This window comes from Streptopelia decaocto (assembly GCF_964273445.1).
Source record: "Streptopelia decaocto genome assembly, chromosome: Z".
Classification (NCBI taxonomy): domain Eukaryota; kingdom Metazoa; phylum Chordata; class Aves; order Columbiformes; family Columbidae; genus Streptopelia; species Streptopelia decaocto.
The window spans coordinates 74,105,640-74,119,896 of NC_138657.1; the positions used below are offsets into that span (position 1 = coordinate 74,105,640).

Sequence of the window (14,257 nt, forward strand, 5' to 3'; positions counted from 1 at the left end):
CTCCTCCCAGGGAGTTTCTGCCGACTCAGCGCTTTGGTGCCAGCGTGCACACATAATAACAGCCGCTTCCCCGCCGCTCCGCGAGCGAGGCACCCGGGCTACAACTTCATCATTCCCACAAAGACCTATTTTCCTTCTTCCCTCCACCTGCTCAGAACTCCTTCCGCAGACTCTCACTGCTTTCCCTTCCATCCTTAATTCACCTAAATATTCCTCTGCTGTGTTGACAGGGGGTGAGAACAGCTGCTCAGCCAGTTTCTGTAATGGGATTGTGTCTGAAGGCAACTTTACAGTGCTTTGCAAAGTCGTAACTGCACTGTAGGAATGCACAGCAATAATAATAACAGTCATAAACACGAGCTGGGGTTGGTTTCTTTAATGGGGTACATGAGCAGCCAAAGCCAGGGAGATGAGAACCAGTGCCCCATTTGCCCTGAATTTGAAAGAGTGCCACTGAACATGACGTATTGGCAATGAAACTTGTTTCTCAGGGCAATTTTTTATAGTCTCATATTTAAGTCACTCTCACTCAGCAAACTAAATAAGTAAAAAAATCCTTTATCTTAATTAATGACAATCTCTTACAGTATAAGAGGGTAGATGGCACATTGTGTAAGGCAAGGAAAGAATCCCTTAATCTGACTACTAATTGTGTTAGGTTGGGAACTTTGGTGCTGTGGGTGGACTTCCAAGCAACATGGTAGATGAAGGCTGAAAGTCATCCTTGTTTAAGGTGTTGTATCATTCATATTTTCTTGATTAGTAAAAAAAAATGGTAAACACAACAATCAGAGAACTAATCAGTCTGCCACCAAATGACATTGATCAATAATTGCGTACTTTGGTATAGGTGGCTCCTAGGCAGAGATTTGAAGCTGTTTTTGTCATTTGTGTAGACAAGACCTGCACAGAAATTGTTAAAATGAAAGCTCTGAAGTTAACAAAGTTTGGGGTTGCAGTACTATGTGGTTTTTCTTTTTTGAAGTTCAACTACATTGAATCTTTCTCTGAAAGACAGACATCTGTTCAGTGCTTGTATCCAAGTCTCACATTTTCTTTTCTTTTCACAAAACCAAAGGTTCCACCTGAAAAAGTAACTTTCAAGGAAGATGTTCAGCCAGGCATAGATAGACTTAGGATGCTATTGCCTGGATGCAGAAGATATGTTGTGGTTTGGCCAAGCTGATGCAGACTTTTATAGTAAAACAAAAGAGGACTTGGCCCACGTGATGGGGGAAGCTAACTTAGAGCCTTCTGGAGGTCTTAGTGACCTTAAATGTCATTAATTAATGAAAGATATAGAGTGAACAAAGTGCTGAACATCATTCTGTTAGGCAAATTCATGTTACATGTAATGGACTAGGAGTCAGTGGACTTAGATGTGGGATGCCTGGTTCTTGAATGCCAAATTGCTTTATTTGGGCAGCAAATATGAGAACAGGATCGAGCTCCCCTTGCGCTGGATATGAAGCTAGATATCCACTCTAAGGGGCACACTCAATGTAGCTCCTTGCATGCTCAGCAGGGAGGCAGATGCCTCCATGGTTCAGTCAAGCAATCTTAAAATACGTGTCTGAGTTATGTGGGAGGAATCACCATCAGACAAAAGGCCAAGTGAACACTTCTAATATCTGACTGGTAGATGGCCAGCATCAGCTGCGGTAGAGTCATCCTGGACCTTTAGTTTCAGCTGTGGTAGCGACAAGTGCAGTGTAAGGATGTCAGGGTGTCAAGGGTGCATCACTGGTGAGCGAAGGCAATTGCAGATTCTGAGACGTCTGCAGGCAGCAAACATTTTTACCTTTTATTTTTGAGTGATATGTGTCCTTTTTCATTATAAGTTGCACTCCAGGTGAAGAACCACTATTTTGGAACTGGCAGACCATAAGAATCTGACACCTAAAATTAGCTAAAAAGCACACTTCTATTCGGGTTTTGGTTTGACAGGTTTCAAAATCTATTTGTGTAAAATAAAATTCCTCCAGAAGTATCTGTTTCTCTCTGTTGATTATAATAGAAACTTAGATGACAAACACTTAGATGACAACCTCAGACATAGTTCCTTAGCTTCTGGATGTCTCAAATTAGGTGAGACGAGTCCCACCTCAGGTATTCAGTCTAATATTGTTATGGAAATCTCCATTATAATTAATGAAAGGGACAGACATGCCCAGAAGGTGATTTTGCCCATTCTAGCATAGATAGATAAAGGGAAGAATGCACAAATCTCTAGAAATGTCTCTCTCTCTCCTTTTTGTAGGAATTCTAGAAGATGTTTAGAATACATTACAAAAATTTAGACTGTTAAAGCTAGATCAAATTAGTTACACTCTCACTTCTTTTCACCTCTGTGCAGAAAATGTAGATAACAACACTGTGCTACCCCTTCCAGGAATTAATTAATAACAAAAGAAATTCTGAGGTGCTGCGGTGGGTGAGATGGTGAAAAAGGTGCAACAGTAGTATAGATTTTAAGCCTGTGTACTTTCTGGGTAGGATAGAGGCTACAGTGATTTAAATATGTGTGATAAAGTGTGGAGGAGATGTTATTCTGCATGGGTGGATGGACAAGGCTGTATCTTAGATATATTAGATGTGTTGTGCAGAATGACTCTCCAACATTTGGCAGTTGCCTGGATATGAAGACATGGAGAGAAGGAGACAACCAAGCTGAAGATGATCCCTAGGTAAGAGCATGACTGGCAGGTAGGATGATAATGTTTTCCACAGTGATTGAGAACGGAGACGGAGGAGAAGAGGAGACAGAGTTTAGGAGGAAAAGTTCAAGAGCTCTGTTTTATACATAATGAGCTTGATCTGACAGCTAGACATCCACCAGAAGATGCTGGGAGGACAGGCCATGATTTTTTAGTTTGGACAGGAGTCAGTTCTGCAGTGGAGAAGTTAGATCTGCAAGCTATCACTATAGCAATAGTAGCTGAAATTGTGTTGGTGGGTAGGGCTGCTAGGGACAAGGCTCGCTTGAGGAAGAGAAGAGAAACAAAGGGAGAGAACTGTTTTTGTCTCCATATGCATGGGAAAGAGAGACAGGAGAGGACAGTGTAATCAAAGCTGAAGGAGTAGGGCACATAATCGTTATAAATACATCTAAAAGTACATTAAAATTATGATCTCTCATAAATGAGGACATGAAGGTCAAGTAAAACACTACCCTAAAGCTGATGAAGTGATAGGAAAGGAGATTTGAAAAGACTCAAAAAAGCTCTCTTGGCAGGTAGATACAGAAAGAACTTCTGGCCTCCTCAAAAGTAAGGGATTTTGGGAAAGTTATTTCTCAAAGCAATTGATTGTGTGAAAACTGGAAAGTTGTAGACCTGTTTGATGGACCCTTAGGAGAAACAAGGGGCCTTGCACAGAGAAGTGGGCTTGTGACGAGTGACGGTCAGGCACCTGTCCAAGAAAAGGTTAATAAAAAAATCTAAAAAAAAAAAAGGACAAAAACTTTCATAAAAGAAAGTTGCCTTTTGAAACTATTAGGCAACATATGTTGTGTGAACAGGAAGTCACAGTAGAGCAATAATCCTGACAGCTGTGGAGAAACAGGAGTCTGCCGCAGGAACGAATGGCTCGAGACCTGACAAGAATGATGATGGATGCCCCGTTGGTAGTACACGAGGACAAGGCAAGAGACGTTTAAATTGGCTGAACCACAGGAACAACTTTGAGTTGGCATCGCAGCCGGACAAATGAGGCCAGTCCTAATGGTGAGAGAAATGGGAGGGGGGACTGAAGGAAGATGGCAGCAGTGCACTCCTCCTTTCCAAGGACGAGGGCTACATCGCCATCTCACCACGAGGTGGCTGCATTTCTCTGTGAACATCCAAGCCCTGAGAGAAGCTGCACACCTTGAAGCACCACGAAAATGAGAACGGGAACAAAGATCACCTGCAGGATTTGGCCCATCTCATCTCAGCGCGTTAAGCGTTTTGAGGACAATGTCTTGATCAAGTGGTGGTCACTTGAGCAGTCCTTGCTAGTCTGCTGAGCTATGGTAGCCCATGTACCTGCTCATAGCTCATGGGAGATGCAAGGAAATGCTACGTAGCTTAGCTTATAACGAAGAGGGCGAAATTCATTATTTTCCACTTGCTGTTCCTGTGAACTAAGAGTTGGTACATGGACTGCTGCTGAGATTCAGCCAGTTCATGGAAACTAGTCAAGCCATGGAAATGCAATTGTGAATCCGGGATGAACATCTAGGAAGGGTTAAAATGTGACACTTTCTCAGATGCTCGGATTTAGTTATTCAAGAACATTTCTAGAAGTCAAATAAGTCAACAGGGAGAATAAAACCCTGACTGATGAAATGGCCAAATTCTTCATTCTTTGCACGTCTTAAGTTCAGTTGATATGAGCAGGGTGGAACAGAAATTTGCTCCCAAGTGGTCAAGACATGAGTATTTTTTCTTATCTAAATTGTGCTGAAAATAGGAAGGATAAGGGCTGGGGAAAGATAAGGATATTTTGGGTATAGTAGATCTAGATAAAAACCTCAACTCTCTTTTGGTTTTGTCTGTTTTCTCTCACTTCTCTCTCACCTCTGTCACCTGAGTTTGCAAGCTTTTTTGGGACAGGAACTGGCTTTCTGTTACATATTTTTGTGGTATCACAGCCTGTGGAACTGCAATTCCTGATTTCAGTTTATACACATTGTCACTTTGGATCAAAATATGAAAGAAAGTCATTAAAAGTACTGCTTTGACCAGTCTCAGGAAAGGATCAGTACAGGATGTCAGCATCAAGCCCAGCATCTAGTTTTGTTAGAAGGAGTCTTTTGGGAAGAGACTTCTAAAAGTACTGTAATAGTTGAGACCCCCATCTGTAAGGAGATTTTATTCAATAGCATCACTGGTAAATATGCACTATTTTTAGTCTTATTTTTCTAAGATAGGGTTCCAAAAACGAGATCTTGATGATTTGCTACTTTAAGAAACCTCTTCCCCTGTAAAGAATTTTCCATTTTCATCCCTGCAAAGACCTAGAGACAATCTGCCAGTCCTACTTTAAACTTATTTGGATAAATTCATGAATTTACATTACAGTCTCTTACTGAAAGGAAGATTTTACACTCTTAAATATTTTTATTGAGCTTTTCTGTATCCTTTCCAAGTTGTTGGCATGCTTCTTAGACTTTCATGATTTACACTGTGAATAATTAGTAATAAAAATAATATACCAAATAATATACCAAAACATGCTGGACTAGATTGTCTTTCCTTTCTGGCAGTGGAATGCCTCACCTTCCTCTGGGTCTGTGTGATGGCGTAAATATTATTTTGCATAAAAACCACAATTCAATTTCTACTTTCCTCAACTAGCAGGCTTGAAACCCCATATTACTAGATATTTGTCCAAGTGGAATGATCCCTCCAGTGTTTCCTAGAAGACCTAGTAGTTGGTCTGTCTTTCAAAAGTTGGATGTAGGGGATCATATTTATGCTCCTCACCATGTGAATTGTCTCTGGCTTCTAGTACCATCATGTGAACATGCTGCTCTCTGCTGAATGCTGACAAAAAGTTCTTTATCCTTAATCTAGAGGCAGGGACTCTTTGGGGAGGAAAAACAAAGAAGCCCTTAGACACAAATTTCTGCTTGTTTTATGTCTCTGAAACTTGAAAGGTTACTCTCATGGTGAGTTTGACCCAATGTTTTTGGCTCCTGTGAACTGTATGTCTTTTTTTTTTCAAGTCATCTAAGCTGCTGGTGACAGAACACAGGACCCCTTGGGGCTCTGCACCTGGGTGCAATGACAGTGTCATCCTGGCCTTTCCACTGATGAGTTAAGCACACCCAAGGCCCTGCATGCCTAAGCTGTGATCCATCCTTCCCGGAAGATGAGTTGCAGAGCACAGATAAATTATCCCATCAGCCCACAGGGCAGCAGAAGGCTGGTCTGATCCTGACTTGCCCGTGTCACAGAGCTACTCACCGGCATTGTCTGGCTGCCGTGCAGGGCATTGATGGCTGCTTGGGCCTCCGCGTGTGAAGAGTATTTCACAAATGCACACCCTGGAAGAGGAAAAAGAACATAAGAAAGGTTGCATAGGTACCATGAAAGTCCATCTAGCTGGGTACTGTGTCCTCAGAATTGGCAAATAAAGATGCTGGAAGAGAAAGTACAAAAATGTGCCCTCGGTTATTCTTTTGCAAAGTCCAGTCCTCATCAGCCTGAGCACCTCTGAAGGTGAAGCTGCATCCAGAATTCCCACCCTGCTTGTAACGGGCACTGATGAACCCAAACTTAGCAACTACATTTTGAGTCCTCTTATGTTTTGACCTCCACATCTGCCCTTGGCAGAATAGTTCACAGTTTTACAATTTATTGGGTGAAAATTAATTTCCTTTTCTTTGTGTTATGAGAAACAGTAAGGAAGTCTCTAAGAAAGCTACACATGCTTGTTACAAGCAACCAAATGTCAACTGCACAGAGGTTATTCAAGTTACTTCAAAACACAGCTACCTTATCATATCACTGTCCAATAGAGAGCTCCATGATAGACTGCTCAGAGCTTGTCTGGGCTCCAATCAGCCCTGGTCTGAGAAAGCATAAGACAACTTCTGATGAAGAAGCTGGGATGAAAGAGATCTGCTTGTGTTGTTTGCCATCTTACCACAACCAAAATATGAATCTTGGCCTTTCACAGCTGCAGGGTCAGTGACTTTACAGGTGTTCTTCTCTGGACATCAGAGAAATGTAGGGAGTGCTTCCCTGGCCTGCATTGCCATGTGAAAAATCCCACACAAAACTCTTACATAAGGGTTTAGGGCAGAAAAGTGCATTTATGAATATGTGCTGGAGTGCAGAAATGATCAACACTTCAAAGGGTCACATGCACCACCAGAGTAGGGGAAAACATTGCTAACACTCTTAGCTACAAGCACACTGACTCAGAGAGAGGAAGAGTAATTTCCATATGCTAAGGCGTTTTTTGGAACAGATTGGGAGAGATCTGAGAAGTTCTGGCTTCCATCCCCTTCTATTACTACCAAAGACTTTTGAGCTTTTAATCAATTTGCAAAGCCCTAGCTGTTTCCTTAAAGGGGTGCAGATCACTGCACAGGGGACACCAGTCCTGACAATGGGACGGCTTGCCTTTATCCCCTTTGCAGAATCTTTATAAGGTCCACACACCCTTATGAACCATGCAGTGCAGGCTGAAAACTGCATCATTAGAACACCCCACTTGCAAGGTAGAAGAATGAGCCCCAAAGGTCCTCAGAATCATTCCTGCAGACTGACAGAAGTGAGACTGAAGAAAGCAGTGGTAGCCCATTCTAAAAATAATACACACATATGAAATTAGAGTACAGTTAGGAGCCTTCACTTTATATTACCCCCTCAACACTATGCTCAGACTGTATTTCAGAAAAAAACATAACAATTGTTGCTAATAGTTGGATCTAATTTATAAGGAGCTGAGAGGAGACAATCACGAGAAAATGAGATAGATAAACTTCAGCTGGAAACAATAGGGATCAATTATGACATAATCGCAGCCCAGCATTCCCAGGCTCCTGAGATACTGCGCCTTCCTCTTCATTAATCAGAGATAATCCAGAATTAGGGTGTTTAATTATTTGCAGAGATTCTTTTGTACTTTCTGCCTCTAAAAAGAAGATGCTGATTAGCAAATATACAAAAGCTTTCCAGCTCCAGTCAACCATTGCATTTAGAGCAGGATTTTTGGCTGCAGTGTTGCTGTCATGTCGAAGGTTTCACTCTCTTCAGGTGAAATTCACCCCTGTGATGAGGAACCTGATGGATCGGTGGAGCTGGATAAAGGTGGGAATGAAGGGAGCAGCAGGTATTTATCTTGTTTAATGCCTAAGATGCTAATGGGATCCCTCCTACTGCTTCCAGTAAGTTTTGAGGTAGTCAGACAAGTGACAACTCAGCTTTTACTGGTATATGGTGGTAAGGTGATAGCAGAGATCCTAATATTTTGGCCCTTCTGTTTGTGTGTTCAATAGGATGGCTTCTGTACCCAATAGCAAATGTGAATATAGTCTTCTTCCCTCCTATTTTCAACAAAGCTGACTCCAGGACCTCATTAGCTGAGGATACAAGTCATGCCACCCTCCTCAGAACAATGGTGTGCCTTTGACAGGAGCAGATCTGGACTTTGAAGGGATTTTGACACACAGAGAGATATATAACCTGTGCTGAACAGGGAGATACATGTGTTCAAATGTTTTTTCTTTCCCTGTGTCCAGATTACAGAGCTGAAAGTGCTGCCCTGACTGTCTTGTCAGCTTAGAGGAGAATGCAGAGTCAGGGCCTGAGGTTATAATTGCAGAGAGTGTTAAGACTCCTCTTGTGGAACTTCTGGTGCTGTGGGAAATCTTTCTGAGTTACTGAAGTAGACAACTGCTGAACGGAGAAAATATAAAGTGGGGGCGGGCGGGTGAGAAAAGAGGCTGTCCAGAGAGCATCAGTGCAGACCCTGTGGGTCCTGCTGGTTTGCTGAACGCGATCCACTTCAGCTTCTTCATCTGAGGATTCCTGCACTGCTGGCCGCACACAGGTCAGCTTTACCCACTGGGGTATGGGAGGGCTCCTTCCCCTCCCGTCTTATCCTACATTCACTTTCAGACAGGGAAATGCCTCAGTTCCACCTCTTCTGCTACCTGGTTGCATGGTCCAGCCACCATGCCTACCCCTGCATGACTCATGTAGGGGGCATTTCTGCAGCCCCATGGCTCAGGACATCACCCGTGGCTTCCAGAAAGGCTCAGGCTGCTTTCTGTCTGGGGCTGGACTGTGGTGACATTCAGGTTGGAGGATGGGACCTACCTTCTCAGAGCAGTGCTTGCACTGAAGTACCCAGAGGACTCACCACAGGGATGCCTGGTGGGACTTCGTGTAATGGGTTGGGTAGGATTGATGTGTATGGGATCTGGTTGCTATCCGGCACTTAGACAATCTGCTTAAATCTCATTTTAGGTGGAATTTAAGCCTTATGGGTTTTACCCAAAGTAAGTAGCTCACAAGCAATGTGTGTCACATATTGGTTTCTGGCAGATGGAAAACATTGCAGACTGGGAATAACTTTGTGGGAGTTGTGGCTCGCCTGAGTGTCTCCTAAGATAAGGGCACCAGCCTCAAGTTTTCTGTTGGATTGACTGCTCTGTGTGCGTGTGTGCGTGTATGTAGCTGTGTGTGTGTAAATTAGGAGCTTCACATTCTGAGTAAATAGCAGCAGCAAATGGAAGCTGGTAATATTAACTCTGTCAAGGCTCAGTATTGATCCTGAACAGCTCAGTGAAATGCAAGCCTGAGACTACAGCCCGCTAGCACTAATAATTAAACTGGTTAGCAATATGGAGCTGCCACTCAGACTCAGACTTATAACGAAAATGTTCAAAGTAAAAAAAAAAAAAAAAAAAAGAGAAAAAGATAGAGAAAGTATAAATACAAGTCTATGGGTTGGATCTCCTTTGGACCCTGTTTCTTACAGATGTCAGACCTTATTGCCTCTATTATTACTCTGTTTAAATCCTTTGTCATTAGATTTTATTCAGTACAATTCCAGGTGGATGCAGACAGACTTTTTTTCCCCCCAAATTTACTGATTTTTTCAGTGAACGGAGTCCTTAACTGCCTACCATTATGGTGGCTGGACCTCTTCTAGGCTAAGCTAGCCTACTGCTTTCTAGTAGGGCAGCTCCAACCTTTGGGTGTCATGATACTTAAGTAGCCATACAAATGAAGAAAGGCACCCACAGTTTATTTTCAACCATTTATATCACGAAGTCTGAGCTTTTCTGACTTATATCAAACAGCAGTCCTTTAATGCTGTTGCGAGGCCTTTTTTGGCCACCAGTGATTTTATGGAATAGCAATATCTTTCTCCAGCGTATCACTGTGATTTGAATTTTTTGCCTCCCTGTTGTAAAAATATGCTGGTTGATATTGTCACATGTCAAAATATCCAGTGAGATATGAACTGTATCAGTAAGACTGGTCTCTTGTCTGTTGCTGCACATTCCAGCACAGTTTATGATATATTATACGCAGATCAATATTTAATGGACACATTATACTGTCAAGAGAAGAGGGTTTCCTATTCAAATTGAAGTTACTTTATCTAGAGACTGACGGGGAAAAAAATGACCTTTTGATTCAAAAGACAAACCTCATTCTTGCACCTGAGCTATAGCAAAGGATCTTTTGTCCTATCCAGGTAACAAGTGATGCCAAAAAGTGGCAGAAGGAGGTAAGGCAACCAGTTTTGCAATGAAGCATTTGCATGTTTCAGACAGTAGATATCTGCTGAGTGTAATATTTAAATCAGCACCTGTACCTTTGCAATTATGATAATTGTCTGGTGTGTATCTATGGAAAGACCAGCTGAAGAAGTGGAAAACCTGGGGCTGTTGGGTGATAAATAAGTGGAACCAATAGAGCTGGAAAGTCAAGATGTAAAGTAGCAATCTTGGCTCTGCTTAAAGAAAGAACTGATTTGTTCAACGGGTTGAGGAGAGCACATCCTGAGTGAATGTGAAGGCCTTGTGTTTGTAGGGGAGGCTCTGCCCTGTAAGCAAACAGCATTAGACACCAGTTTGTACTCAACGAGACATAGCTCATCAAGGGGCATGTGATGTTAAGTGCGATCATTTTTTTCCTCTCATGCACAAGCGGACAGTGACCAGCAAAGAAATGGCCTCCCTTGGCAAATGTAAGAGATGCTGTCCTGGAGGGTACCTGGTGACTTTATTACACCAGAAAATTACACATACGCTGAGACCGGTTCTAGTCTGACACTAAAGACAGAGTGTGGCGCTAGCCATCACCTTACCTTTGCTGTTGCCATCGGGTCCCCGAAGGATTGTGCACTCCTCGATGTTGCCAAAGGCCTCGAATAGCCTGCGCACGTCATCTTCTGACTGCTGCTTATTGAGCATGCCCACAAAGAGTTTTCTGTCTTCTGGAACAAAATAAAGAGATGCTTACCATATTTCAGGAGGGATGTGAAAGCCAAGATGGCTCAGTATCACATGCAAAACAAATGGTGATTTCATTGAGGTGACATATTTCAGAAGCTGTTAGTCATTTCAGGTAGCTGGCTCGAAAAACCTTAATAGCATCTGACTTTCAAGGAGTACTTGAAAATAATTTGGCATTTTTTTTTTTAAATAAAGGTCCAAAACCACGGAAATATCAAAACCTTCAACTGCTTCTCAAAATCTAGGCACCAAAGTCTTCCAAATCAGCTTTTTCTGATCATTTTTTGCAGTCAGTTTGCAATAACTGAAATGACAACAGTGCTCAAACTGTGATCCAAGAGGAATGTAGATAAAGATAGCATATAGAAATAAAGTCCATATGAAAAATAACATAAGTTAGTAGCCGTCGCAATACTAAATAAGTTGCAGGAAAAAAATGTTTAACAAAAGCTGTTTTAAATCAGGATATAACAGAAGCCACAGCCTGTAAATGGAGATTTGTCATTCATACCCACTCGCAGACACATACTTAAAGTTTGGATGAGCTTTTTAATATATTTTAAAGGCTCATGTGAAATAAGCCCAAAGTTTTTGAAACATATATTGTTTTTTGAAACATAAAGTTAACTTATTTGATTACTATTATGTGAGGGAGCTCAAGCAGGTGGCATTTCATGTCAAAGTAGGTCATGGTCTGCTAATAGATAATTGTATTTTGAATGAGGGAGACTATTTATACTTAGATTTGTAACAAGTATTGAGATTTTCAGTCTAGAACAAAACACCTTCAGAAAATTTTGGTGAAAACAGACCAAACTAATGCTTGCTGAGTTGGCAGAAAGATTTCAGAGAGCACTGAGTGATGCCTTTAGATTAGGTTTGTGTTCAGAGACTAATACCATTACACCAGGAAAAAAAAAAAAAAGAAATTTACATCGTTTACATCGTGTATGTAAACAGGCCATTTGCACATGATTCATAAATGTCTTATTTATCATTCATTAAACACTATGTAAATGTGTGAACCAAGTTTTTTTTCAGAGCAGTTTACAGAGCAGATGTAACCAATTTGAATAAATATATGTAAATAAATAAATAAATAGTTTGATTTTTTTAATTTATTTTTTTAAATGCACATGTTAACCTAAAGCTGAACAAAACATTGGTTTGCAACAATCCTTTTCTGGCTGACTAATTGGGCAATTTATGTCACTTTTGTTCACTAAGAAATCATTGGTGTAGGCAATCTGTTCTGCTTCAACCAGTGTTTGATCAAAATTTCCCTCTCCAAGATGCACCTGCAAATTGGCAAATTACTTTACAGCCTTGGATGAGGATAATTTTTCATGCAGCGGATATCGAGTGAGGATATTAAGAGCTTTCAATCCTGCAGTGGAGTTATCCACATGTACTGTCCACAGAAAATGAGGACTTATGTTGCCTTCAGTTAGGCGGCTGAAATGGTAGGAAAAATGGGTTGAGGAGGGTACATATGCATTTCTGATAAGGGGGACAAAACAGAGACAGCCTTCTGATAGACACATTAAAATAAATATGTCTGCTTTATATTGAAATTGACCAAACAAAGGGACTTTTTGGGGTCTTTGCTGGCAACACAGCCAGGATGCACAAAGCCCTAACACTGTGTGAGCTGTCCCCACCTCAAGAGCAGCTGCTTTGGACATCTGAAAGGTTTGTTTTCTTGATGGCCAAACTGATGTGCAAAAGAAACTCTCAGAGGTATAAGCCTTAGAGAAGAAATTGATTGGGTGGTCTCTGGGGCATCTTTCAGTCTAGGGCCAGACAAAGCCTTGGAGAAAAAGTCCAGCCTAAGCTCCAACAGCTGTGTGGACATTGGAGCAAAACCCACCCAGTGAATAAGACCAGCTGTCCTGGCAGATGTTTTAGGAAGGCAGCAGAGAAGTGGGACGAACTGAGAACACCACCAGCAAAAGCCTTTGCCTAGGAAGTTTGTGTCTAGTAAATACTTCCAGCACAGAAGAAGTGTCTGTTAAATTGTACTTTATACAGTTTCCCCTGTTTCAAATAAGCTGCATCAGCAAAAGCACTCCTATAGCTGTGTAGCTGTATTTTCACCAGGCTTTTTGCTAATGTGAAAGTATCATTTAAAAAAAATCACATCCCTCCTCTGTCAGCAAAACTCCCTAGTGTGGAACTGGCCTGAAACTGCCTTATGTGGTTGAGTTTATGCAAAGCTTAAACCAGGTGTTTTAGGAAGCACTTTTAAAAAATTACTATTATTGTTATTATTATTATTATTTTCTTCTTTTTTTTTTTTTTTTTTTTTTTTTTTTTTTTTTTTTTTTTTTTATTTTAGCCCGCTTTTCTGCATCTCTGCAGGACAACAGGTGATGCCTGTCCCCTGAACTGGCTGGTAGAAGATGTGGCGCTTTTGTGAGCTGCCCACAAGGTGGCCATCAGCCCACCAGGAACAGGCTCTGCCAAGAGTGAGAACCACCTTCCCCAGGGTCTGCTGGTTTAGCTGCTCCAGGGCAAGTGGCATGAAGGGGGACTCCATGGCCAACCAGGGTCCAGCACTGCCTGGTCATCACCTCCAGCCCTGTCTCCAAGTCAGTGCCCTATACCTCTCCCCTGAAAAGCTGTGCCTTGGGTTGCCAGGGGAATCATTTGTCACATCTGCTGTCTCGGAAATTTACACAAATCACACACTCGGCAGATAAAAAATGAGTCAGTTTAACAAGCTTTTTTCTTCTAACAAAGTGCTGCATTTACCTTTCACATCCCAGCTCTGCCAGGGGCGTCGGTACTGTGTTCTAACAATGCCCTTCACACATCTCAGGTGGGAAGAAAGAGGGAGAAGTCCAGCAGCTGAGACTATTCAGCACATTCCTGGTCTTGGCTAATGATTTTATTCTCTAATGGGCTTGTATATGACTCTGACATGCTGAGTCCCCCCACATGATGCTCTTCCAGGTTCCAAACAAAAAGCCAACATGCCATGCAGTGGGGCAAGTTCTTTGTAAGAATGTCCAGACAAGTCCACGAGATTTGCCAGAATAAAATGAAGAGAGGACATGCTGGCATCAGTGGAATGTGTCTGAGCATGTGTGCACACCAGAGGTGCTCCCCACCAGACTTCTCCAGTGTCCTTGAGTGAGAACAGAGGGCAGTACCTTGCTATACATCACTCAGGCCACTCTACATCCTATAGAAACCAGAGGTATAGTCTGCCTGGGGCAGTCCCTTGATCAAGATGTTCCTGATCTCTTTCTGTTTGTAGGGTGCAGGGTCTTCCCCTACCATCTG

General features: G+C 42.0%; 1 protein-coding gene across 20 annotated transcripts in view; it reads right to left on the reverse strand.

Annotated features, from left to right (window-relative positions):
- The window catches only part of CELF4 (CUGBP Elav-like family member 4), a gene marked incomplete at both ends in the record, with an annotated part of 685,986 nt that overhangs the window by 67,993 nt on the left and 603,736 nt on the right, over nt 1–14,257 (reverse strand). For 7 of the 20 annotated variants that reach the window (XM_082074681.1, XM_082074671.1, XM_082074682.1 and 4 more), the window contains 2 exons: nt 5,952–6,031; nt 10,822–10,947. In XM_082074681.1, coding sequence (XP_081930807.1) covers nt 5,952–6,031; nt 10,822–10,947 — 206 coding nt within the window. Of the gene's footprint in view, nt 1–5,951; nt 6,032–10,821; nt 10,972–14,257 lie in introns of all 20 variants that reach the window. The other 13 variants (XM_082074679.1, XM_082074670.1, XM_082074677.1 and 10 more) reach the window with 2 other exon arrangements.